Raw genomic sequence first — 25,062 nt, forward strand, 5'->3', positions numbered from 1 at the left:
TATTTCTTTATATGCATTATATAATATAATCAATTTTCGTTTTAATTGAGCCCAGAAAATTTTATAATTTAAAATTCTTCATTTCTGCAATTATTGAAAAACTGTAATGACATTTGCAACACAGATATTTTATTTAAAAGAAAGGTAACACTATATCATAATTTTTAAAAAAATAATTAAATTTGTAAATTGACACGCATATTTTTATGTTTACATGATTATAAATTTTTAATTGAGATTTGATGCTGAGTTTTAATTTATAATATTTTACTGAATATATTTATTTTCTTGAAATCTAAACTTAATTTTGATTATCAAAATTGTTAATTTGTATTTTAGATAAAAATGTTTTTAATTATATATAGAATTATTTAGAATTATTGATGATGAATAATCCTAATTGAATTTAATTTAAAATGTCAAATTGTATAATTTCGATATTCGTTTACCTTCTTTATGGATAGATGGCAGTTTTGATGTTTCGAGAATAATTAATATTTTATATGCGTTCAATAATGTTTACTAGTATTATTAAATAAAGTCGAATGTTTGGAGTTACAAAGAAAAGTTGAAGGAGGTGATAAAATTGATAAAATATTTGTTAAAATATTTAAAATGGCAACAATAAAATTAAATCCATCAAATTCACCTTCTGTTGAATTAAGTTCATATCGCGATCAACATTTTAAGGTTAGATTCAATTTTTAAACTATCAATTTTTTCTTAATATTTTAAAAAATGCTTATATTTATTTTAACATATAATAATATTATATTCTTTTATAATAATGATTACAGGGTTCAAGAGCTGAACAAGATAGATTATTAAGAAATTCTACAACATTATATGTTGGAAATTTATCATTTTATACTACAGAAGAACAAATATATGAGTTATTTTCAAAGTGCGGTGATATTAGAAGAATTATTATGGGACTAGACAAATATAAAAAAACACCATGTGGTTTTTGTTTTGTTGAATATTATCAAAGAGTTGACGCAGAAAATTGTATGAGATATATTAATGGAACACGTTTAGATGATAGAATAATTAGAACTGATTGGGATGCTGGTTTTATTGAAGGCAGACAATATGGAAGAGGAAAAACTGGAGGACAAGTATAATTTTATACTTTTATATAATTTTATATAATAATTTACATTATATTTTATTTTGTACTACATTATATATTTTATTAATATTACATAAAACAAATTATATTATTATAGGTAAGAGATGAATATAGATCAGATTTTGATAGTGGGAGAGGAGGTTATGGTAAAATAATACAACAAAAAGTAACTCCTCTTTCGGATGGAGCTTTTGGACGTTAAAATTTTACGAATGTGACTATTTCTCAACATAAAATTTTTTATGTATAAGAGAATTATAATAGTGTCTAATTGCATTTAATGATAAATAATATGATATTTAAAATAAAAAAATAATTGTAACAACTGTACATAGTAAACAAGGATAAATATCAAATATAAGTAAAAATTATTTATAAATGACTGTACATGATAAATGCTGGCAATTTTATTTTTACTTCAATTCATTTCTATTACAAAATAAAAAGAATATTTTAATAAGAAATATTATATAAATATATTATAAAAAATTAATTTTTATTTCATTCAAAAAATTTTGTTAAATAAATAATATCTAAAAAATAAATTCTTATTTATTAATAATATTCTATATTCTATTCTATTTAATTGTATAATAAACATTAAAATATTTACACTTTTCGAAATTTGTTAATCATTATTATCATCAATCATTTCTAAAAATTTTTGATATTAAAAAATATACGAAAATTGTCTTTAAAAATATATTTTTTGTGGAATGATATGTTTTTTTGAAATTAAAATTATTATATGATAAGTCAATATTTTTTAATAATTAATTATAAATACTTTATAATTTAATTTTTTAAAATGAACAACAAAGTTTACTAGATGGTTTTTTCAATACTGCCCGAATTGCTTCATTGAAAACTTCTTCTAAGTTTTCCCGTTTCAAAGCAGAACATTCTACATATTTATAAGCTTTTATTTTTTTTTTCATTTTTTTGCATTCCTTAAAAGTAATTGTATCAACGTTTTCTGCATTTCTAAGATCTCCTTTAGTACCTAAGCATATAAATATAAAATATAAAAATAATTAAAAAATTTATATCTATTAATATTAATTTTCTAATATTACAAATTTAAAATAAGGAAATTTTATAAAAAAGTTATTCAATATATTTGATGTTAAGGAGAAATTTAAATATTGAAATAAAATGAATTATATTAAATTAATATTAATAATTAAAAAAAAGAATATTTTTATTAAATTCTGATATTTTGATCTTAATTTTTTTATCTTTAATGAAATTTATTTTTATTTATTATATATTAAATAATAATAACTTAATAATAATAATAATTTAATATTATGTTTAATTAAAATTTTATGAAGAAATATAAAATATGATTTATTTTTATATAATTATTTTTACTATTTAATTTATAACTAAATTAATTATTTTGGACTTAATAGTTGGTAAGTTTGGATTTAACTTACCAACTAAAACTATAGGTGTATTTGGACAGTGATGTTTAATTTCTGGGTGCCATTTATTTGCAACATTTTCGTAAGAAGTGCGAGAATTCACTGAAAAGCAGATCAAGAAGCAATCAGTCTGAAAATAAAAATAAATGGTAAATTGTTATAATTTACATATTAATTAAAAATATACACAAAATTAAACAAATTAGTCAAAGACTCACATTTGGATAAGATAAAGGCCTTATTCGCTCATAATCTTCTTGACCAGCAGTATCCCATAAAGTCATATCAAATTCTTGTCCATCTACATGTATAATTCCTGCATAGTTATCAAAACTAAGAACAGATATAAACATCATTTTCTGTTTTAAAATATATGAAATCAATAAATAATAAAAAATTTTCACACTTATAATTTTTTTTATTTCGTTTTATAAATTATAATTTAATAAAAAATAAAATTTACCATTTTTATATAAATTAAATTTACTTACACAGTAGGTACATATTCCGAAGGAAATTCATTTGTTGTATATGTAATAAGCATACATGTTTTGCCGACAGTTCCATCACCAATTGTTGTAACTTTTATTGGTCTGTGTTTGGAAATCGTATTTTTATTTTCTGAAAAAAAGAAAAAAGAAATTCATTTATATTATATGAAATAATAATTGAAATAATAATTGAAATAAAATAATATTGATAAATTTTAATAAATTTCTATTTTATTTTGTTCAATTGTTATTCATTTTTAAAATATGCATTTAATCAAATATAATAAAAATTAATTAAAAATAATAAATAAATAAAAAATTATTTAACTTTTATTTAACTTTTATTTAACTTTATGAAATGAAATGAATTTTTAAAATAATAGAAATATTAGAAATATTAGAAAAACATTAAAAAGTAGAAAAAAAAATTATGAGTTTCATAGTTTTATTAAAAAAGTAACGAACACATCCGGCGAGCTTGTATCAAGGTTATCCTTGTCATTGTTTGTTGTATAGCATATTAATTCGAATTGAAAGATACTATGCTTATTATTTTATTATAACAACTAAATTAATGCTATAGTTATATTAATTTATTATAATTAAAATTTATTAACAATAAAAAATTAAGTGGTTATTTTATACAAAACAAACATTATATTTTTTATATTTTTTTATTTATCATATTATGTTAAAAATTGTCAGAATTTATATTGTTTATGTAAATTATAAATAATTTTATAAAATATGATAAATTTTTAAATTTATTAATTTTATGATTATGCTGAAATCTTTATTATAAAATATAATTCTAAAATAAAATTTTTTCGTATGTAATATATATAAGTAAAATAATATAATGATATTAAAATTGATAAAATTTGTTTTTTTTTTATATATTTTTACATCTACATGATTTTTATATTATTTTATAATATATTGCTTGAACACATATATATGCTGTGTGTTCATGCGCTTTCAAAGTATATACCTTTGCCACTATATATCTGGAATCATCAATGTCATTTCTTTTGTTTCTATTCTATATGCTTTCACTATAATTTTTTTTAGCTTTTATATATTATTTAATCCTGCTTTTATTCATTACATCTTTCTTTTGTTCATTATTAATATATATTTATTTTTCGGTCTATTTTAAAAAAATAAATTAATCTTTATATATAATATTTTATTATAATTTTTCGTAACTTTTTAGTCTTTTTTTTTAAACTAAAATTTATTGAATTAAATTAAATAATTCTAAAGTAAAATTTTTATACATTTAAATTAATTTTTCGTTTATTATTTACCTTTATTGTTACTGCACATTGCGCGCACGAATAAAATCCAATAATTATGAGTCCACTATAATTGTTCTCAGTCTTCCGTTCAATTTGGCGGCGTTTTTATCAGCAGTCAGTGTTAATATTATCTTTTGTCATCCGGCCAATTTCATTATCCGTTACATTATTTAACTGTAGAAAAAAGAAAAAGAAATTGATAGTTCTGTGATAATTTATATCAGTACGACTCAATGATATGCATACGTTGATCTGAAACGTAAAACTTTTAAAAAAATTAATGATATTTAATTGCATAATTGCAATTAATTATTGTTATATTTCATAATTATGAAAATTAATTATTAATTTTGAAAAATAAATAAAAATACAATTTTCAAGATAGATTTCAAGATTCTTACAATCGAGAAGATGATTTCATAAAAAAATATAGATCGATTACATAAAATAAAATTTATATAAAAATTTAGAATAAAACTAGTTATATTAATAATTTTAGAATAAAATTTTTTATTATTTAATAATATATAAATAAAAAAGTTTTTAATTTTGAATTAATATTAAACAAATTATTATAAGACATTTGAATAATTATAGAGCTAAAAAAATAAAAAATCTTTTAAGATCATAATATATTATTATATACCCAATATATAATATATTGTGTACTACAGTAATAAAACATAAAAAAAATATTTTGAAACAATTTTAATTAACATTCATATCAATGCGGTTAAGATGGAAACCACAAAATATTTTCCTCTTGATTCACTGGAATACATTACAGTTAATATTTGTTTAATTGAAACAATGGAATTATATTTCCTAATTTATGAAATTATTCAATCAAAATAGTGTAAAACTGAGGTCATCATACTATTTTCCTATCAGTGACATTATTATTTTTTTAGAAAAAATAAAAAATCATGAAGTTTCATATAAAAATTTATTTATAATATATTACACAAATAATTAAAATGTGATCTATAATAATTAGAAATATTATGGTTTATCAGATCATAATTATTATAAAAAAATATTATAAATTGCAAAATAAAAATATTTCTAATATTAGCTAAATTTTTATGGAAAATTAAATTTAATAATAAAATAATATTATTAAATAAATTATATAATCTTATATAATATCTATTCGGAGGGAACGAATTATTTTAAATCATTATTTAATTTATAAGTAATAAAAATGATAATCTACACTAGTGGTTGACTGCAGTAACTATGTAAGGGAAGAACAGGTCGATGATACGCGAAATATGAGAAAATTACAGTCAGACAAAAAGGTGGGTAGCACGCGTAGGTAGATTGAGGGTGTGCCTTCAACGACACATCAAATAATTCTAACCACGCCCTTCCTTCCGCATTCCATTTTTCTATTAATTTTGGAAGCCGAGTTCCTAAATAATTAAAAATAAAACATATATATTATGATCATACATTTTATCATTAATTCTATTCAAAGAAAAAAATAAAATAATTTGTTTTTAATTATTCAAGCATAGATATTTTGACGTATAATTTGATGTATATTTTCATGTATATAATATATTAATATTTATATTTAATATAAATATATGTTAATATAATCTATAGTATTTATACATCTAAAAAAAGTATAATATAATTTATGAGGAAACTAATTTAAATATTGATATTTAATTCATATTTTATTCTATTATAAATAATACTATGAATATAATACTATGAATAAACTATATATAAATATACTGTATTTTGAATAATGAAAAAAAAATTCTTTTGATTTTAATTTGTTTTATATAATTTCAATAAAATGAAAATAGAAATTTAAATAAATAAAATAATTTAATGTAATAAATTTTTAAATCTTATATTTTTTAATTTTATAAATTTTATAACATATAAAGTTTTTTCAAAAAACGAGCAAAATTCAAAAACATGTACAAAATATTATTTAAAAAAAATAAATAAAGTAATAAAATATATTTTTTATTTATATATATTTTTATTAATTATTTTTTTTTATACAGTCTTTTTAAACCTATAAATTATTTTCCTTAATATCATTCTTAAATTCAAAATTTATAAGAATGTTTATTAATTGATTTATCAATATTTCTAAAATCGATTAAAATATCGATCAATCATATAGTAAAATTGCAATTTATAAATAAATAATTAAATTAACGATAAAAAAAAAATAATTAAAATGTTTATTTCTGTTACAAAATGTTATCCCACTCTGACTCAAAGATTCAATTATTTACCTTTCTCCTTCGCAATGAGGTAAGACTTTTATGTAAATAGGTTAGAGACTCACAAATAAAGTAACGATGACATAATCTAACTGTTCGTGAACCTGTGTGCTTGTGTTAGGCCTTCAAAGGCGCGTAATTAAAAACTACAGTACATCGTTTTTTATGACACGATTGTCTTATGTAAAAAAATGTATTTTAACAATGATTATATTAATGAAGTACATTGAAAATTTATCTTTACTTATATGTGTGTGTGTGTGTGTATGTGTGTGTACGTATCTCTATAAATAAATACGTATTTTAAATAAATTTTTTTATGAAATATTATTTTATGAATTTTATAAATTTTATATTTTTTAATAATTATATAGTATTTTTTTTCGTAAATGAATTTAAAATTTTATGAATTTAAAAACGAAATATTGTATATAATCTCTAATATATAACAAATATGAAATTTAATAAGAAAATATATAATTTTTAAAAATTACTAGCATAGCCTTTATTTTTTATTATTTTTCGAATTTTTAATTTAAATATTACTTAAATTTAGTTTAAATATTAACATTATTCGATAATGTTATTTATCAAATATTATAATAAAATTTGACAAGAGTTTGATTCTTATTTTTTTCTTGCAATAAAGTGAAATAGTATCAGTTCCTGCTAGATTATCAATCCTCATCCTGTTTCATATTATAAATACGAATTCATATAGTTCGTATCATAAATTAATTGCATTCATAGTATTTCCTATTAATTAATAATAATTGTTTAATAAAATTTTCGAATATGAAATATACATATAAATCATTTTACTTTTATTAAAAAATATTCTATTTAGGTTATTTTATATTTAATGCAATTCTTATAATTATAAACTTAAAACAACAATGATAAAGTCTTTGATTTCCCATATTGATAAAGATTGTGATAACGTTATCAACCCATGATCCTTATCATTAGATATTTCGATGAAATTCCATTAATTACGTTAAAATTTAATTAATTAAAATATATCATAAATATATGATCATAATATATAAATAATATATAAATAAAAAATAAAAATATTCAATTATGCAATTTGAAATGCATTAAATTTGATAACATAAAGCGAGCCATAATTATAATATTTATTTTAATATTTTAATATTAATTTTAATATTTATGATTTATGATTTTTTTATTATAAAAAAATAATTTCTCTCGTCGATATAAATGGAAACAATTTTTTTAAATATAATTTTCTTTTTCTGTGATTTAATATAATATTTAAAAAATTAATTGACTTTTTATTTAAATTTATTATAATTTCATCATATTATTGCTATTACGTTCGCATTTTCTGTTCTAATTTCAAGACAAATTGTAATTTTTATGTAATTGAACAAGTAAAAGCAAAAAGAAACGAAAGAAATCATAAAAATGAATTATAACAAAATTCCTTATGTAGCATAAATTCCAAATGCTGCACACATATTTAAAATTAATATAAATATATATTTAATATTTGTATATTAAAATCAAACTTTTTTCGAAAATTTTACAAAACAACAATTTTTTAAATTTTATAACGAATTTTCTTTCTTAATTCAAAGTATAATTTTGAAAAATATTATATATATACATATATATATATATATATATATATATATATATGTTATAAAAAAAAATAGTATTAAAAGAAATATCAATGACTCACCTAAAATGAGAAAGATTTTGATGAAAAATAATATAATTGGCCAATATTAAAATTCTGACTAAGAATAAAACAATTTCTTTTTTGTTGTAATTTTAAATAATCGAATCAATTGAAGAAATTCCCTTATAGATTATAAGCAACGAAAAGCTGCATGAACGCAGTTCGCGCGACGACTACTTACCGACTACGAAACATCACCGACGCGTTTTACGAGTAAACTGAAATGTTGTCAATTACTCCATACGCTATACTTGTTTCGAAAGATAGGAACATACGTTACTAAACAATAAGTTCCTAGTTTGATTTTTTAATGATATTGAATTATATTAATGTTGTTTTATATTATTGTTGTTTTAAATAAATTTATTATTATATAAGTTCATTACCATATTTATTCTTTTGTAAAAATAATGATTAAAATTATTAATAAATTAATTATAATGATCAATTAATGTAATTAAATTATTTATATAATTTATATTATAGCATTAATTTTTTACATTCTCACGTGAAAGTCAAAAAAATATCCTGTATAAGTATTGTAGTTTTGATTTTTAACATGAATTAAAAAAGAAACATTTATTTATTGAAAAAAAATATTTTTAATTTAATATTTTAACTTATTATTTTTATACTTATTGATTGGAATAAAATTTAAAATATCGTGCTGAGAATGATCGTTTCATGGTGTACATAAATTAAAATTCTAAATTACACGTTTCCCATATTTAGAATGATGCATAGTTTCATATTCATAAATAGTATTCGTCTGATGACGCAGACGTTTTAATTAATGATCGCACGGCGAAACGTTATTCCGATTGTTTGACAAGTTTGGTACAATGCCATGATTTGCATCGTTTCAATAGTTATATCTTTTGAACATAAACAAAGATGCAATTTCATTAGTGACTTAGTAATTTTAATTTTTGTTATAAAATAAATGAATTATTTGAACAAATATAATATACTACATTAAGAAACTAATCTTAATTAAAAAATGAATTATTTGAATAAATATAATATATTAATAACATTAAAAAAAAAATTAAAAGTCAAGGATCAATTTATATATATATATATATATATATATATATATATATATATATATATACACATAAAATATATTTTAAAAAATATTTGTAACAATTCTCGTATCATAATGAAGATAAATATTTTAATTTAAATACTTTAAATTTATCTATAAATATAATACGTGTAATTTTATGTTTTCTCAATAGAGGTCTCTACAAACGCAATTCTCTCTGACACATAATCATAGATACAATATAAGACAATATATATAGTAAGAATAAAGAAAAAAAAATAGAAAAAAACGATTATTAATAAAACAATAAAATATGTCTCAGTCTTCCAAGAAAATTGAAGAAGTTTATGAAGAGTTTAATCAAGCAGATCGAATTAATTATTTAATTAAAAAAGTAATAATTTCATTAAAATTATACTGTTCTGTCTATTATTCTGTTTATTTTTAATTAAATAAAATTGAATTTCAATATTTTATATAATACAAAAATATACCTCTCATTCTATTTCCGAAAGTTTACAGAATTGAAAGAAACAATTTGTAAATATAAAAAAATTCGAAATTATTGGGAATCGCATTATTCTACTTTATCTATGAATATTTGGACAGGACAAGTCAAATATCTAGAATTACAGAAAAAAGAAGCCAATCTTAGGAATGAAATTTCGAAGATTATAGAAATAATCAAATTTCAACAGCAAGAATTAAAAAATTTAACAAAAGAAAGAACGATATATTTTACGAAACAATGGTATTTCTTTTTCTAAATTTTTAAATTTTAAACAATCATTTAATTTAAATTTAATTATAGTTTTTATATTCATGCATAAATTTGTCATCAATATAAAAATATATATAATTTTTTATTTTTTATCATTAATAATTTATTTAGCGATAAATTTCGAATTATGGATATAAAATATACAAATAACTTTCTGCACGCACAAAAAGAATACGTATGTTTACATATATTCTAAATTATGAATTATTATATAATATTACATAATATATATATACAAATAATCTGTCAAAAAAATAATTATTATCTTTCATAGTCAAATGAAAATTTAATCAAAGATATTCAAGAATTCCAAAAAAAATATGAAAAAATATATAATGAATTACCAATACTTAAAGAAAAACTAATAAAACTAAAAACATTATGTGATTTTAATGATTTAAATTCTAAGAAAGAAAATGAAGAAATATTGAAAATTAATCTTGTTTTAACAAATATAATGTAAGCCTAGTAATTATGAATAAAATTATTACATACTTAGAAATTCGTAAATATATTTTTAATTATTATTTATTATTTATTAAACATTATATAGGGAAAATAATAATAATAAATTACTACAAATTACACACGTACAAGATATTCTAAGAAAATTGGAAAATGAAATAAAACAGAAAAAAATATTTAATAACTTCTCAGAATAAATAATTTATGTACTAATATTACATTGCAATATTAACATACATAATATTAACATACATAATAATAATAAAATTATAATAAATTATATATATAAATTAAATATTATATAAATAATTATAAATAAAATTATAATATTAAAATTAAAACTTGTTTAATATACATATACGATTATTATCTTACTTTATTATAAAATGTGAATTAAAATCTTTTTATAGAATATATAGAATATATATAAATATTAAAGAATAAATATATATATATATTCTTTTAAATATTTATTTAATAAAAAACTAATAATAATAATTGTATTATAATCGTATGAAATATTATGATATATAATATCATGCAAAATAAACTTTAAAATATAAGGTAAAATGAATCGATTTTCAGTTAAATTCAACAATTTTTTTACTTATAATTTTTTTTATTAATATAATTCATAAAAATTAAATAGAATATATTAGTTGATTCATTTTAATAAAAAATATTCCCGCGTAAATCATTGTAGAAAGCGCCAACCAACAACGGCGACAACGATCATTGGTTAGAAAATTGAATTTATCAAAAGCCGGTACTGCGTTGTTTCAACATTTTTTTGTGAAGATTTAATATTTTTTTGAATTGTGGGTTTACGACATTTTTAAAATAAGTCAGTATGGAACTCACGGATGACAATTTGCTTACTCTTAGTGAATATTTAAAGCATACACTTAGTCCAGATATAAATGTTAGACGGCCAGGTGAATATAACCTCTCTGTTAATAAAAGTTCTTGTTGAAACATCATAAAATATTTTATATAATCACGAACACTATACATTGTTATTCATAAATATAATTAATATTTAACCGTTTTGTTTAATAAATTTAATTATGATTTGAAATTTAATTTTGTAATAAATTTGACATGCGGATATCAACAAGTACTTTATTCAATTTTTTTTCAACTATTTAAAAAACAGTTAACTTACTACTAATAAATTTTAAAAATAGATATGTATCGATTGAGTTTATAGAAAAAACGAAAATCGTCTGGAGAAAAATCCTTTCCATTTTATTATTTTTTTTAAAGAAATTTTTTATATTTTATATATATAATTATATGTATAATTAAAAATAATTATATTTATTTATTAAAATTTATATTTATTATTAAAAATAATTTATATTTATATTTTATTTTTTATTATATTTAAATATTATATAAATATACTTGTAATTCTTTAATTTCTATTTTTGTTTTGATTCTTTTATAAATCTTTTATGGAAAAAACTTATTTTTATTATAGATAATATAAATTATAAAATAAATTCATAAATTATTATTTTAGCTGAAAAGTTTTTAGAATCGGTTGAAGTAAATCAAAATTATCCATTACTTCTTTTACATCTTGTGGACAAATCTGAAATCAATATAACCATTAGAATTGCTGGTGCAGTTGCATTTAAAAATTATATAAAACGTAATTGGAAAGTGGTAATTAATTATATTATTTATTAATATCATTTTTATTTTAATATATTTATAATATTAATAAATAATTATAATATTTATTATTTATTTCATATGCAGGGAGAAGATTCTGTAGATCGTATACATGCACAAGATAGGGAAGCTATTAAAAAATTAATTGTTAATTTAATGCTTCATTCTCCTGATTCTGTTCAAAAACAATTATCTGATGCTGTTTCAATAGTTGGAAAGTATGATTTTCCAAATAAATGGCCAGAACTTATAGACCAAATGGTTGAAAAATTTAATACAGGAGATTTTCATGTTATTAATGGTGTATTACATACTGCACATTCATTATTTAAAAAATATAGATATGAATTTAAAAGTCAAAGTTTGTGGACTGAGATAAAATTTGTCTTAGACAGATTTGCTAAACCTTTGACAGATCTGTTTGTTGTAAGAATTTTATTATAAATATTTTTTTTACGGTATATTAACTATTTTTTAAAATTTTTAAATTTTGTTTTAGGCTACAATGAATTTAATGCAAGTACATGCAAATAATATAGATGCATTAAAAATTATATATAGTTCTTTGGTAATTTTATCCAAAGTATTTTATTCTCTTAATTTCCAAGTGAGTAAAATATATGATGAAATCATTATTAATATAAAATATTTTTTTTACTAAAATTATGTATATTTTATTTTTAGGATTTACCCGAATTTTTTGAAGACAATATGGCTATATGGATGAGGAATTTTCATATTTTGTTGAATACAGATGTACCATCTCTACAATCTACGGTACTATTACATATAAATTTATTATTATATTTTTTTTTCTCCTAATATTATATATATATATATATATGTGTGTGTATGTGTGTGTGTGTGTGTGTTAATGTTTATATATAGGATGAAGAAGAAGCAGGAGTAATTGAACAATTAAAGTCACAAGTTTGTGATAATATTGGCCTTTATGCTCAGAAATATGATGAAGAATTTCAACCATATTTACCTGAGTTTGTAACTGCTGTGTGGAATTTATTAACATCTACTGGCCAGCAACCAAAATATGATACTGTATGTAAATTTAATATGAATTAAGATGTATTAAAATTTTTTTAATGATTTTTTATATTTTTTACAGTTGGTATCGAATGCTTTGCAATTTTTAGCAACAGTAGCAGATCGTGCTCAATATAGACATTTGTTTGAAGATCCTACTACTTTAAGTAGTATATGCGAAAAAGTTATAATACCTAATATGGAATTTAGAGGTAATTATTATAAATGGTTTAATTAGAATATATATATATATATATATTCTATTTATATATTGTATTTTTATAAAGAAGGAATTTAATATTTAATAGAATCGGATAATGAATTATTTGAGGATAATCCTGAAGAATATATAAGACGAGATATTGAAGGCAGTGATGTTGACACACGAAGACGTGCTGCTTGTGACTTAGTTAAAGTACTTTCTAAATATTTTGAAGCAAAAATAATGGAAATTTTTGGTGCTTATATACAGGTAAATAAAAATATACAAATAATTTATATATATTTTTGCATTTTTATTTTTTTTAATTTTTAGGTGATGTTACAAAATTATGCTAATAAACCTGCTGAAAATTGGCGAAGTAAAGATGCTGCAATTTATCTAGTCACCAGTAGTGCAAGCAAAGCTCAAACACAAAAACATGGTGTTACTCAAAGCAGTGAACTTGTTCCATTACCTCAATTTGCAATGCAACATATTGAACCAGAATTAATCAAACCAAATGGTATATAATATTAGTAAAATGAAATTTATTCATTAAAAATTATGTTATATAAAAATTTTTTTAAATATTTACAGTGAATGAATTTCCTGTACTTAAAGCTGATGCAATTAAATTCATAATGACCTTCAGATCGATATTACCTAAAGAAATGATAATTGGTAGTTTACCACAATTAATTAGACATTTAAGTGCTTCAAATATTGTTGTTCACACATATGCTGCATGTGCAATTGAAAAAATACTTGCAATGAAAGGACCCGATAATTTATTTTTGTAAGAAAATTAATATTTCATTTAGTAATAGTAGATTCCTGTATAGTGCACTAAAGATATAATGACATAATGTTTTCCTATACACAATTAATATCTCGTTTTTTTTAAATTAATAATATTTATGCTATTAATTTTTAAAAATTGTTTTATTTAATAAAATATAAAATATAAAGAAGTCGATATGATAATAATCATTCATATTATTTTATTGTTCAAATTATATGAAAAAAATTCTCATATAACATGATTTGCTATAATAGGAATTTATATAATATATATTAATAGCATTTTACAGGAATCTATTATAATATAATGATCTTAATATATATTTTTTATTTTAATTAATCAAATTTTATTTATAGAGTTAAAGCTAATGATTTATCACCATTGACATCGGATTTATTAAAAGGTTTATTTGCATGTTTGAATATATCTGGCTCAGAAGAAAATGAATATGTAATGAAAGCTATTATGAGAAGCTTTGGTATTTTACAAGAGATAATTGTACCATTCTTAGCAGATCTTCTGCCTAAACTTACAGAAAAACTCGCCATGGTATCTAAAAATCCAAGTCGCCCTAATTTTAATCATTATCTTTTTGAAACTTTTGCTTTATCAATCAAGTAAGTAATATAAATTACAAAAAATGCGAATAAATTAATAAACATAAAATTTAATATATAAATATATTTTATATAATTTTAGAATCGTTTGTAAAACACATAAAGTTGCAGTTTCATCATTTGAAGAAGCGCTGTTCCCAATTTTTCAAGAAATTTTACAGCAAGATGTTTTGGGTAAAATATTTTATTTAATATAAAATTATTTATGTTATTTAATTATATTACTTATTTTTAATATATGTTTTTATATTTAGAATTTCTACCATATCTTTTTCAAATTCTTGCTTTACTTTTGGAATTACGAACAACTCAAGATATTCCAGAAGCATATTTGGCTTTATTTCCTTGTTTATTATCATCAGTATTATTTGAACGTCAAGCTAATATTCACCCTTTAAATCGATTATTAAGAGCGTTCATTAGTCATGGCGCACATCATATAGTAGCACAAGACAAAACAAATGGTTTGTTAGGTGTATTTCAAAAATTGATTGCTTCAAAGGCCAATGATCATGAAGGTTTTTTGTTATTACAAAGTATTATTGAATATTTTGCGCCGTAAGTTTTCTTATCAAATTATTTCTTATTGTAATATTTTAAAGAAATATTACTGGAAATAATTATATATATCAATAATATTATAACATTTTTAGAAATGTATTAGAACCCTATATGAAACAAATATTCGTGTTATTATTTCAAAGACTTTCATCATCAAAAACAACAAAATTTGTTAAAGGTTTAATTGTATTTTTTGCATATTACATCATTAGATATGGTTCCAATAATTTGGTTACAATTATAGATCAAATACAATCTCGGTAAGTTATTTTTATATTAAAAATCGATAAAATAATCAATAAAGCTAATTAATATATTATAATTATTTCAGAATGTTTGGCATGGTTGTAGAGCGTGTATTAATAGCAGATATGCAAAAGATAACTGGTGATATTGAACGAAAAGTTACTGCAGTTGGAATGTCAAATTTACTAATTGATTGTCCAGCAATGCTAGAAAGGCCATATAATACATACTATCCTCGTTTATTAGCAACATTAGTAGAATTTTTTGAATTACCACAAGATCAGACTTCTTTACCTGAAGATACTATATTGCCAGAAACCGAAGATACACCTGGGTATCAAGTAGGATATAGTCAATTACTTTGTGCAAGAAATCCTCCAAAAGATCCTCTGGAAGGTATTATAAAAATACTTTATTATTTATGAAATTTTATATATCTTATTATATTAAATTTATTTAATATTTTATTTTTTTATTAAATTTATTTTATTTTATTATATTTTAATAAATAATTGATAAAAATTTAATCAATTTTTTAATAAATTTTATTTTAATAAACAGCTATCGGTGATGTACGTTTACATTTAGCACAAGGACTTGCAAGACTGTCGCCAAGACAATTACTTAGTATTCTTGACCAAATTCCAGAACCTAATGCTAATCACCTGAGAAGCTATCTTCAAACGGTTGGCATTACCGTTGCATAATACGAACTAGATGTCCGAGATAGACTAAAAATTCATCTGATTGCTCGGAAAATAAACAATATTGAACTGAATAAATTGTAATAAAAAGGCGAAAAAAATTGTTTTTCCGGTATTTGTGTTATGAAAGCTACGAGACTGAATATTATATCACTATGTCATGTAATTGAATACTTCAACAATTATTTATCATTTTCATGTGATATATGTTTAGAGTCTGTGACTCCAGAATCATAAAAAAAAAAAAAAAAAGAAATGCTAACATTATAGCACAAAAACTATTGAAATAATCAATCGCTGCGTGTTATTCATGTATAAAACATTCCTGAGGAATTATTTAAATCAATTCACATTTTGTAAAATAACAAGAACGACAAGTATACGTTTTTCTAGTTTAGTTAGTCTCTTGTTTAATAAATACGTGCATGTCTAATCAAGTGACACCATGTTAACTAATGGCCTGTGAATAAATTAATTGTTGAATACTTTTTAAACATAGATATAAAATTTTTATGCTTCTATCTTTGTAAAGATTGTTGAACAAAAGTTTTAATCGCATTTTATATTTTAAATAAATTTGTTTGTATTTTGTTCCCTCTCATTAATAATCGTAGAATAAAGTATTCACATATAAGTCTTCCATAAGTAATGTATGATATAATATATTTACAATAATTGTAATTATAAAAAAAAATGAAATGCAATAGTGTGATAATAATGAATAATTTCAAACAAATTATTTTTTAAATTTTTCAATAAAATAATGGCAAGCATAAATTTTTCTATATTATTAAAAATAGATTTTCTATTTATATATATAAATAGTAATAAATTAATATCGGATATTACGTGTTAAAGTAGTGATTTTAAAAAAATTTTTTAAGTAAAAAGACTATATTGAAATCTACTTATATAATAAATTATAATAATATATATTATAATCGAATTAAATTATTAAATTAATCACAAAAACTTTTATATAAAAAATTAAACTTTATTTTATTTAAATAATGTTTTATACAATTACATATCATTTAATTTTTTATTACTTTCAGATATATTTAAAAAATTTATTATTCAAGATTATTTAATAAAGTCACAGACAAGATATAAAGTAGATTTAAAACTTTATGAGATTTTATATGTCATTCTATATTATCAATCGTACGAAAAATCAAAAATTTTTATATTTGACTTTTTTACAATTTAAATCAAATTAAATAATTATATTCAATCCAAACATATCAAAATATATTCAATTTGATAAAATTAAAAAAAGTAAAAAAATGTTTTTTTTGTTATATTATTATAATATATTCTTAATTTTTGCAATAATTTTTTATATAATAATTTTAATAATATTATTAATTACATGTTTAATTCTTTTTTTGTTATAACAATATTATTTTTTTTTATTTTGAATCGATAACATTATATGTATATAAAGTTCCTATGATAAAATTAAATTGGATGAGATATCTATTTTATATTTAGTTTGTGATGAAGTGATTTAAAATAAAAGGCATTTAAAAATAATAAATTTATTATATTTATATATTTAAGACATTACAAATAAGTTATTAATATAAAAATTAAAAAAAGAGAAAACAAAAAGAATTTTAATTATTTTTTATTTTTATCTGATTTGTAATCAAAAATTTGAGTATAAATAACGAAACTGCCACGCGGTAAAATTACCGATCTGTGTCTAATACGTCTGTTATCAATGACGGTATCATGGCAGTGTAGTGTCCGATGTTTTTCATATAGTAATTGACATATACTTGCACTAGGCAAGTAGTTAGTAAGAACGAACAACAATACACAATGGCGAAAATAATTTTGCTGTACTTATTGTTTGTTATATGTTTAATTCATCATTCACTGGCTTTTTATTTACCGGGTTTAGCGCCCGTGAATTATTGCAAAGTTGGAGAAACTTCTGAAACATGTAAAGTGCGTATGAAAAATTTTTAAATATTTCAAAAATTAATCATGACTACATTAGTTTATCATTTTTTTTCTTTCTCTTTATAAATATAAATACTTTACATTTGTTATTATAATACTTGTCAAGTATTAATCATATTTTAATCTAATTTCTATTTTTGGTATTACATTAATTAAGGATTAATTTTTGGTAATTACAAATATCTTTTGACGTGGCCTTTTGTGACATGCGATTCATAGTATTGAAATTGAGCCATAAAACATTTTATTAAAAAATATAATTATTTGTGTAATTTTTATGAGATATTCTTAATTTGACTTTGCAAATAAATATTTTATATTTAATTTGCATTTTGATTTATGTAATGAAATGTCAGCAATATATCAATTATAAAAAATAATTCTTATTAAAATATTATATATATTTTTGTTTTATAAATATTATATTCAATTTTTAAGTTTATGATAATAAATTAAATACAAGAATATATTATAAAATTATAATATATATAATTATAATAATTTAAATATATTTTTTTAATATTTTAATATATTTTTTTAATAATTTACAAAAACTTTATAAAAGTTAACTTAAAAAATATAATATTTAAGAAATAATCTATAATTTATGTATTTTATAATTAAAAAAATATAAAATATTTATATATAATTACAATCTGTTTAAATATTAGATAAGTATTTTGTTTTGTTAAAATATTTTTTTTTTTCAGTCTGAAATTAAACTCTATGTAAATCGTTTAAATACTGAGAAATATGTAATACCATATGAATATCATCAGTAAGTCTTCAAAAAAATGTATATGTATATGTATATATATGTATATAAATATAATATAAATATGATATATGATATAAATGTTTGAATCATTATATCATTATAATATCATTTTAGCTTTGATTTTTGCCCTTCTGATGAAAGTCAAAGTCCTGTTGAAAATTTAGGACAAGTTGTATTTGGAGAACGAATAAGACCTTCTCCATATAAGGTATGATATTAAATCTTCAATATATATTTTTATTAAATATATATAATTATGTAAGAATTTTGTATTATATTCAATTTTATTTGTTTTTGTATAATTATATTTAAAAAATATAAGAATTATAATTATAAAAAATATAAAAATTTATAATTTATAAATGTTAAATATCAAATTATATTATTAAATTATTAAAAAAACATCAAATAAAAATTAGAATAAGAATTGGAAAAATAAGTATAATTTTATCAATTGTATACAAAATTTCAAATAGTTCTTTTTATACATCTGAAAATTATATTTAAGTTTGCTCTAGAAAAATAATTTCATATATGTTAAAAATATTAAAAATATAAAATTAAAAATATATATTATAAAAAAATAATATAAATTATATAAATTTTCAGTTAGAATTCATGAAAAATGTTAAATGTGCAACAGTATGTCAAAAAAAATATCAAGGAGGAGATAGAGATTCAGAAAGAAAATTGGAATTTTTGAAAAAAGGAATGGCATTTAATTATCAGCATCACTGGATAGTTGGTAATATATTCATAATTTAATGAATTTAAAGATTAAAATATTCATATTGTTGTTAATATTATAATTATATATTTTTTTTTATAGATAATATGCCAGTTACATGGTGTTATCAATTAGAAGATGAACGACAATATTGTAGCACTGGATTTCCAATGGGATGTTTTTCTCGAGAATCAAGATCTCAAGTGGATAGTTGCAGTATTAATGTAAATTTAAATCAATATTATTTATGAATTAAAATTAGAGAAAAGATAATTATTATAATAAATGTTTTGTAGAAGATTTAAAAAATATTTATTATATTTTAAATTTTAAACAAAATATATATTAAGTAAAATTAATTAATTTCTTCTTTATTAGGCTGCATATATCAAAGCAAAAACTTATTACCTATTTAATCATGTAGACCTTACAATTACGTATCATAGTGGTGTTAAAGAAGAATGGGGATCTGCATTTAAGGAAAATGGTGGACGCATAATATGTAAGAATTAAACTTTATATTTATTCTTTATTTATATTTTAATTTATATTTGCTAAATTTTACTGAAATCATATTTATTTATTTTAATAGCTGCTAAAGTGGTTCCTCGTAGTATTAAACATGGTAATATTCCTGATTGTGAAAACAAAGCACCATTAGACATACCACATGATCCACTTTCTGTTGGTCAACAATTACTTGTTACTTATACATATTCTGTAACATATATAGTAAGCATTAATATTAACAAACTGAAAATATATTTTTTTGATAATTTTATTAAGCAAAAATTATGATTATATTTTTAATTTTAGGAAAATAGTACAATCAAATGGTCATCTAGGTGGGATTATATTTTAGAATCTATGCCGCATACAAATATTCAGTGGTTCAGTATTCTTAATTCATTAATAATTGTTTTATTTCTTTCTGGAATGGTGGCCATGATATTGCTCCGAACATTGCACAAAGATATTGCAAGATACAATCAGGTACAATAAAGAAAAATACTATTCATTCAATCTACATTTTTAAAATTTTTTATTTTATTAATCAATAAATTTATATTTCATATAACTTTTAAAATTATTAACAATATTGTTTATTAATTAATGAGGACATATAATCCAACATTTTGTTTTGTATCATAAAACTATAATGTCTGTGTTGCAATAACGCAGGCTTCTTTCCAGATAGAATCAGGAGAAGATGCACATGAAGAATTTGGTTGGAAATTAGTTCATGGTGATGTATTTAGACCTCCTCGTAAAGGAATGTTATTGTCAGTTTTACTTGGATCTGGAGTTCAGGTGTTCTATATGACACTTGTAACACTTGGTAAGTTTATATATATATATATATATATATATATATATATATATATATATTTAGTATTATATATTATATAGTATTTATTATATATATATATACATATTTAATATATTTAAAATATAAAAATTAAAAAATTTTTTTATATTATCCATAGCATTTGCTTGTTTGGGATTTTTATCTCCTGCAAATAGAGGAGCTTTAATGACTTGTGCCATGGTTTTATATGTTTGCCTTGGAGCTACTGCTGGTTATGTATCTGCTAGAATATATAAAAGTTTCGGCGGAGAAAAATGGAAATCAAATGTAGTATTGACATCTATGCTGAGTCCTGGGTAACATTTTATTTTTACTTTATTTAATAAAAATTGATACATAATAAATACTAATTCATGAAATTATAAAATTATAAAATTATTATTAAAATTAATCACAGCTTGTATTGTTGGTATTATTAAATATAAGAAAAATCTTAAGATGATCAAATCTTTTTTGAATAAAATGTTATAATAAGATTCTATATTCTTTTTTTATATGTAAAATTTATATATGTATTTATATATATTTTTAAAACTGAATATGTCAATATTGGCGAAATTTTTTTAAAAATATACAAACTAACAATTATTACTAAAGATTTTCTTGCATCTAATACTACAATTGTAAATATATGTCTCATAAAAAATATTTATTGAAAATATAAAAGTTTCATATGTCACCTCTTCTTGAATTATATTTTCCTAATATAAATTTTTGATCCAAAAAAATAAATAAAAATTCTATAAATTTGCAATTTTGTATTAGAATATGATTAAATTAATAAGTGACATGTGAAAATTTTTTTCTGATTTTAAAAATATCATAATATAAAAAATTCAAAAATAAAATATGTGTGAAATATATATAATAAAAAAAATGTATATAAAATATGTATATATAACATATACAAAAATATATATAGAATTTGATACAATGTAATATATAAATATAAATTAGATAATGCTATCTCGCAAGTGGTACAAACTCTGACTTATTAAGAAATGTAAAATATTTAAGGAGATATTTATGATTAAGAGATATTATTTGAGGATAAAAAAGACATATGCTAATTTCGATTACAATTCTTTTATTATTATTGAATTAATAATTAATAATTATTGTCGTAAATATTGAAAATTAATTAATTACTATTTTTCTATTAAAAAATTATATATTTTTAGATTTTAAAACTAGAAAATTCTGTAAGTAATTTTCTTATTTAAATATTAATGAAAAGTTCTTTTCAGTAATTATTTATTAATAATTAATGTATTATATCTAAAATAATACATAATATGTTTTTTACTAATTTGATATTATTATGAGATTTATTTTTAAATATATATTTCAAATTATTTTTTTTTACATTACATATAATTTATTTATAATTTTGTTAAATAAGTTAATCGTTTATTACAAATCGGGAATACTCTTTATGGTAATTATTAATAAATAATTAATTTTTGAAATTTATACAAAAAAATTTATGATTTTAACTTTAAAGTGTGAATTTTAACTTTAAAAAAATTTACAAAAATTTTTTAGTAGAAAACTAATAATTAATTAATTTTTAATATTATATATTATGTTATATATTTTCGAAATAATGAAAATATCAAGAATCAAAGTAATAGCACATTTTCTTTTCAGTCAATATTATCTTGACTATGAATGTAATAATTCCTTGCATGTTTTATGTTTTGAATATATAAAAAATAACATATTGGAACATCTGTAAATTGGAAATAATTTCAAGTAACATTTTTCTTTGCAAAAACTTACAGCTTTGTTAAAATTATTAACAAAAAATACTAGCTAATTACCTATCATGTAATCTAGTCAAATCGTGACAGTAGCGTTGACTTCATTGCCCATTGACCACAAACAGATTCAAACAATATATCTCGAAAAAAGTATATTGAATATTATATATTTATTTATATTTTATTTTATTTATTTATTCATTATTATAATTACATAGCTATTCATGGTTCAATTAGGTTACTCCGTAATTATTTTTTGTTAATAACTCATTAACAAAATTTTAATGAAAGTTTTTGCAAAGGAAAATGTTGTTTAAAATTATCTAGAATTTCCAATTTATAAATATTCCATTTTTAAGATATTGTGTGTGTGTATATGTGTGTGTGTGTGTATATAGAATGAACATAAATTACAGATAAATTCATATATTTTTTATTATATAAAAAATATTTAATTTTATTATTTACAGAATTGTATTCAGTTTATTCTTCATAATGAATTTAATATTTTGGGCAAATGAAAGTTCAGCTGCAGTTCCATTTAGTACTCTTATTGCCCTTCTAGCACTTTGGTTTGGAGTATCTCTTCCATTAACATTTATTGGTGCTTATTTTGGATTTAGAAAAAGGGTAAATTTTTTTTTGCAAAAATTTTCTTTATTAAAAAATGAAATATAAAATCTTTTTTCTTTTTTCAAAATATTTTTCATCTTGTTTATGTAATTGTTTTATTTATAAAAAAATCATATTTCATAGAAAAATTAATAATGAATTTTATTTCAGTCTTTAGAGCATCCTGTAAGAACTAATCAAATCCCTAGACAAATACCAGAACAAAGTTTTTATACTCAACCAATACCTGGGGTAATAATGGGTGGAGTTCTACCTTTCGGATGTATATTTATACAATTATTCTTTATTCTTAATTCTTTGTGGTAGGTATTATTATTTTTGCAATCGCAAATATTAATTTAAATTATTTTCAATTATTGCTAATTTAATATGTCTAAATAAGAGAAAATTTTTTATTTTTAACATTTTTATTCTAAATTTTAGCTTATTTTTTCAGGGCAAGTCAAGTATATTACATGTTTGGATTTCTTTTTTTGGTATTTGTTATACTTGTAATTACGTGTTCAGAAACAACAATTTTACTTTGTTATTTTCATCTCTGCGCAGAGGTAAATAGTATTTTTAATAAAATAGATATATATATATATAATAGATATAATTATTAAAAATATTTAAATATATTTTTTATAGGATTATCATTGGTGGTGGCGTAGTTTCCTAACATCTGGATTTACTGCATTTTATTTATTAGTTTACTGCATACATTTTTTTATGACTAAATTGGAAATAGAAGATGCTACATCTACATTTCTCTACTTCGGTTATACTTGTATTATGGTTTACTTATTTTTCGTTTTGACGGGTAAGATGTATTTCTTCTTTATTAATAAAATTATGATGTTTTATAATAAAAAATAAATTATTATTTTATATTATATATTTTATATATTCAATAGGATCAATTGGTTTCTTTGCCTGTTTCTGGTTTGTACGAAAAATCTACAGTGTCGTGAAAGTCGACTAATGTATTAAATGATGCCCATCGAAATAAATGTGGTATGAGTAAATAATAAGCAGAATGAATAATTAATATCAATTTTGAAAAGAATTTTAATATATTTGTATCAAACCCTTTTTATATGCAAATGTTTTATTTTCAACTTATTTTTTTAATCAATGATATTTTGATTAAATATTCCAAATACGATTTATTATTTATATATGTTGCTAGCAAATATGAAATAAACTCAGTATAATGATAATATTTAACAAATATTGTACATAAAAAGGGTTTTAATTAGATTATTTATTTTACTATTTGAAAATCGAAACATAAAATATCAAAAATTTTTCAATATAGGAATTAAATTAGATTCATCATTAACTTATATGCATCCTTTTGATAATGAGATAGACGTATCGA

The 25,062-nt window shown here is 19.9% G+C and overlaps 5 protein-coding genes across 7 annotated transcripts; 4 read left to right on the top strand and 1 right to left on the bottom strand.

Moving 5' to 3' along the window:
• Positions 1 to 5: 5 nt before the first annotated feature.
• On the top strand, positions 6 to 1,677 carry LOC107999159 (nuclear cap-binding protein subunit 2). Its single transcript, XM_017058838.3, has 4 exons — positions 6 to 144; positions 465 to 690; positions 798 to 1,118; positions 1,230 to 1,677. The coding sequence occupies exons 2-4, from the start codon at positions 616 to 618 to the stop codon at positions 1,332 to 1,334; spliced, it is 501 nt and encodes a 166-aa protein (XP_016914327.1). The 5' UTR covers positions 6 to 144; positions 465 to 615; the 3' UTR covers positions 1,335 to 1,677.
• On the bottom strand, positions 1,518 to 8,632 carry LOC107999108 (ras-like GTP-binding protein RhoL). Of its 2 annotated transcripts, none has more exons than XM_062076771.1 (6): positions 8,493 to 8,632; positions 4,361 to 4,525; positions 3,051 to 3,180; positions 2,778 to 2,892; positions 2,572 to 2,689; positions 1,518 to 2,135 (listed from the first exon to the last, which is right to left on the bottom strand). In XM_062076771.1, the coding sequence occupies exons 2-6, from the start codon at positions 4,377 to 4,379 to the stop codon at positions 1,936 to 1,938; spliced, it is 582 nt and encodes a 193-aa protein (XP_061932755.1). In that variant the 5' UTR covers positions 4,380 to 4,525; positions 8,493 to 8,632; the 3' UTR covers positions 1,518 to 1,935. The 2 variants fall into 2 exon arrangements, with proteins under 2 accessions (XP_061932755.1, XP_061932754.1); XM_062076770.1 differs by having other exon boundaries at positions 8,312 to 8,534.
• Positions 8,633 to 9,402: 770 nt separating this feature from the next.
• Positions 9,403 to 10,617, top strand: LOC133666187 (uncharacterized). The gene is made up of 4 exons (XM_062075859.1): positions 9,403 to 9,753; positions 9,875 to 10,110; positions 10,252 to 10,315; positions 10,415 to 10,617. Exons 1-4 carry the CDS (start codon positions 9,673 to 9,675, stop codon positions 10,601 to 10,603), a joined length of 570 nt encoding a protein of 189 aa, XP_061931843.1. The 5' UTR covers positions 9,403 to 9,672; the 3' UTR covers positions 10,604 to 10,617.
• Positions 10,618 to 11,321: 704 nt separating this feature from the next.
• LOC107999183 (exportin-2) lies at positions 11,322 to 16,714 on the top strand. Its single transcript, XM_017058876.3, has 16 exons — positions 11,322 to 11,540; positions 12,131 to 12,276; positions 12,373 to 12,711; positions 12,785 to 12,892; positions 12,970 to 13,062; positions 13,174 to 13,341; positions 13,409 to 13,538; positions 13,635 to 13,798; positions 13,862 to 14,051; positions 14,126 to 14,324; positions 14,687 to 14,947; positions 15,030 to 15,121; positions 15,202 to 15,505; positions 15,601 to 15,768; positions 15,840 to 16,150; positions 16,316 to 16,714. The coding sequence occupies exons 1-16, from the start codon at positions 11,456 to 11,458 to the stop codon at positions 16,459 to 16,461; spliced, it is 2,904 nt and encodes a 967-aa protein (XP_016914365.1). The 5' UTR covers positions 11,322 to 11,455; the 3' UTR covers positions 16,462 to 16,714.
• Positions 16,715 to 17,949: 1,235 nt separating this feature from the next.
• Positions 17,950 to 24,712, top strand: LOC107999170 (transmembrane 9 superfamily member 2). Of its 2 annotated transcripts, none has more exons than XM_062076773.1 (15): positions 17,950 to 18,414; positions 19,140 to 19,207; positions 19,322 to 19,415; positions 19,817 to 19,952; positions 20,037 to 20,158; positions 20,313 to 20,436; positions 20,527 to 20,666; positions 20,751 to 20,927; positions 21,117 to 21,273; positions 21,422 to 21,599; positions 23,537 to 23,696; positions 23,850 to 24,001; positions 24,136 to 24,247; positions 24,330 to 24,501; positions 24,596 to 24,712. In XM_062076773.1, the coding sequence occupies exons 1-15, from the start codon at positions 18,286 to 18,288 to the stop codon at positions 24,661 to 24,663; spliced, it is 1,989 nt and encodes a 662-aa protein (XP_061932757.1). In that variant the 5' UTR covers positions 17,950 to 18,285; the 3' UTR covers positions 24,664 to 24,712. The 2 variants fall into 2 exon arrangements, with proteins under 2 accessions (XP_061932757.1, XP_061932758.1); XM_062076774.1 differs by having other exon boundaries at positions 21,129 to 21,273.
• The last annotated feature ends 350 nt before the right edge of the window (positions 24,713 to 25,062 follow it).

This window comes from Apis cerana, linkage group LG6, assembly GCF_029169275.1.
Source record: "Apis cerana isolate GH-2021 linkage group LG6, AcerK_1.0, whole genome shotgun sequence".
Lineage (NCBI taxonomy): Eukaryota > Metazoa > Arthropoda > Insecta > Hymenoptera > Apidae > Apis > Apis cerana.

Bases quoted from the DNA above. Each gene is read 5' to 3' on its own strand.
- LOC107999183 (XM_017058876.3), top strand. From the start codon at position 11,456: ATGGAACTCACGGATGACAATTTGCTTACTCTTAGTGAATATTTAAAG. The intron at 12,893-12,969 runs GTGAGTAAAATA...TTTTATTTTTAG, and splicing joins TTTATTCTCTTAATTTCCAA to GATTTACCCGAATTTTTTGA. The intron at 13,342-13,408 runs GTATGTAAATTT...TATTTTTTACAG, and splicing joins AGCAACCAAAATATGATACT to TTGGTATCGAATGCTTTGCA.
- LOC107999159 (XM_017058838.3), top strand. From the start codon at position 616: ATGGCAACAATAAAATTAAATCCATCAAATTCACCTTCTGTTGAATTA. The intron at 691-797 runs GTTAGATTCAAT...TAATGATTACAG, and splicing joins ATCGCGATCAACATTTTAAG to GGTTCAAGAGCTGAACAAGA. The intron at 1,119-1,229 runs GTATAATTTTAT...ATATTATTATAG, and splicing joins GAGGAAAAACTGGAGGACAA to GTAAGAGATGAATATAGATC.
- LOC133666187 (XM_062075859.1), top strand. From the start codon at position 9,673: ATGTCTCAGTCTTCCAAGAAAATTGAAGAAGTTTATGAAGAGTTTAAT. The intron at 9,754-9,874 runs GTAATAATTTCA...TATTTCCGAAAG, and splicing joins TTAATTATTTAATTAAAAAA to TTTACAGAATTGAAAGAAAC. The intron at 10,111-10,251 runs GTATTTCTTTTT...TAATTTATTTAG, and splicing joins ATATATTTTACGAAACAATG to CGATAAATTTCGAATTATGG.
- LOC107999170 (XM_062076773.1), top strand. From the start codon at position 18,286: ATGGCGAAAATAATTTTGCTGTACTTATTGTTTGTTATATGTTTAATT. The intron at 20,437-20,526 runs GTAAGAATTAAA...TTATTTTAATAG, and splicing joins AAATGGTGGACGCATAATAT to CTGCTAAAGTGGTTCCTCGT. The intron at 24,248-24,329 runs GTAAATAGTATT...TATTTTTTATAG, and splicing joins ATTTTCATCTCTGCGCAGAG to GATTATCATTGGTGGTGGCG.
- LOC107999108 (XM_062076771.1), bottom strand. The intron at 2,893-3,050 runs GTAAGTAAATTT...ATCTGTTCTTAG, and splicing joins TCGGAATATGTACCTACTGT to TTTTGATAACTATGCAGGAA. The intron at 2,690-2,777 runs GTGAGTCTTTGA...TTTTATTTTCAG, and splicing joins GGCCTTTATCTTATCCAAAT to ACTGATTGCTTCTTGATCTG.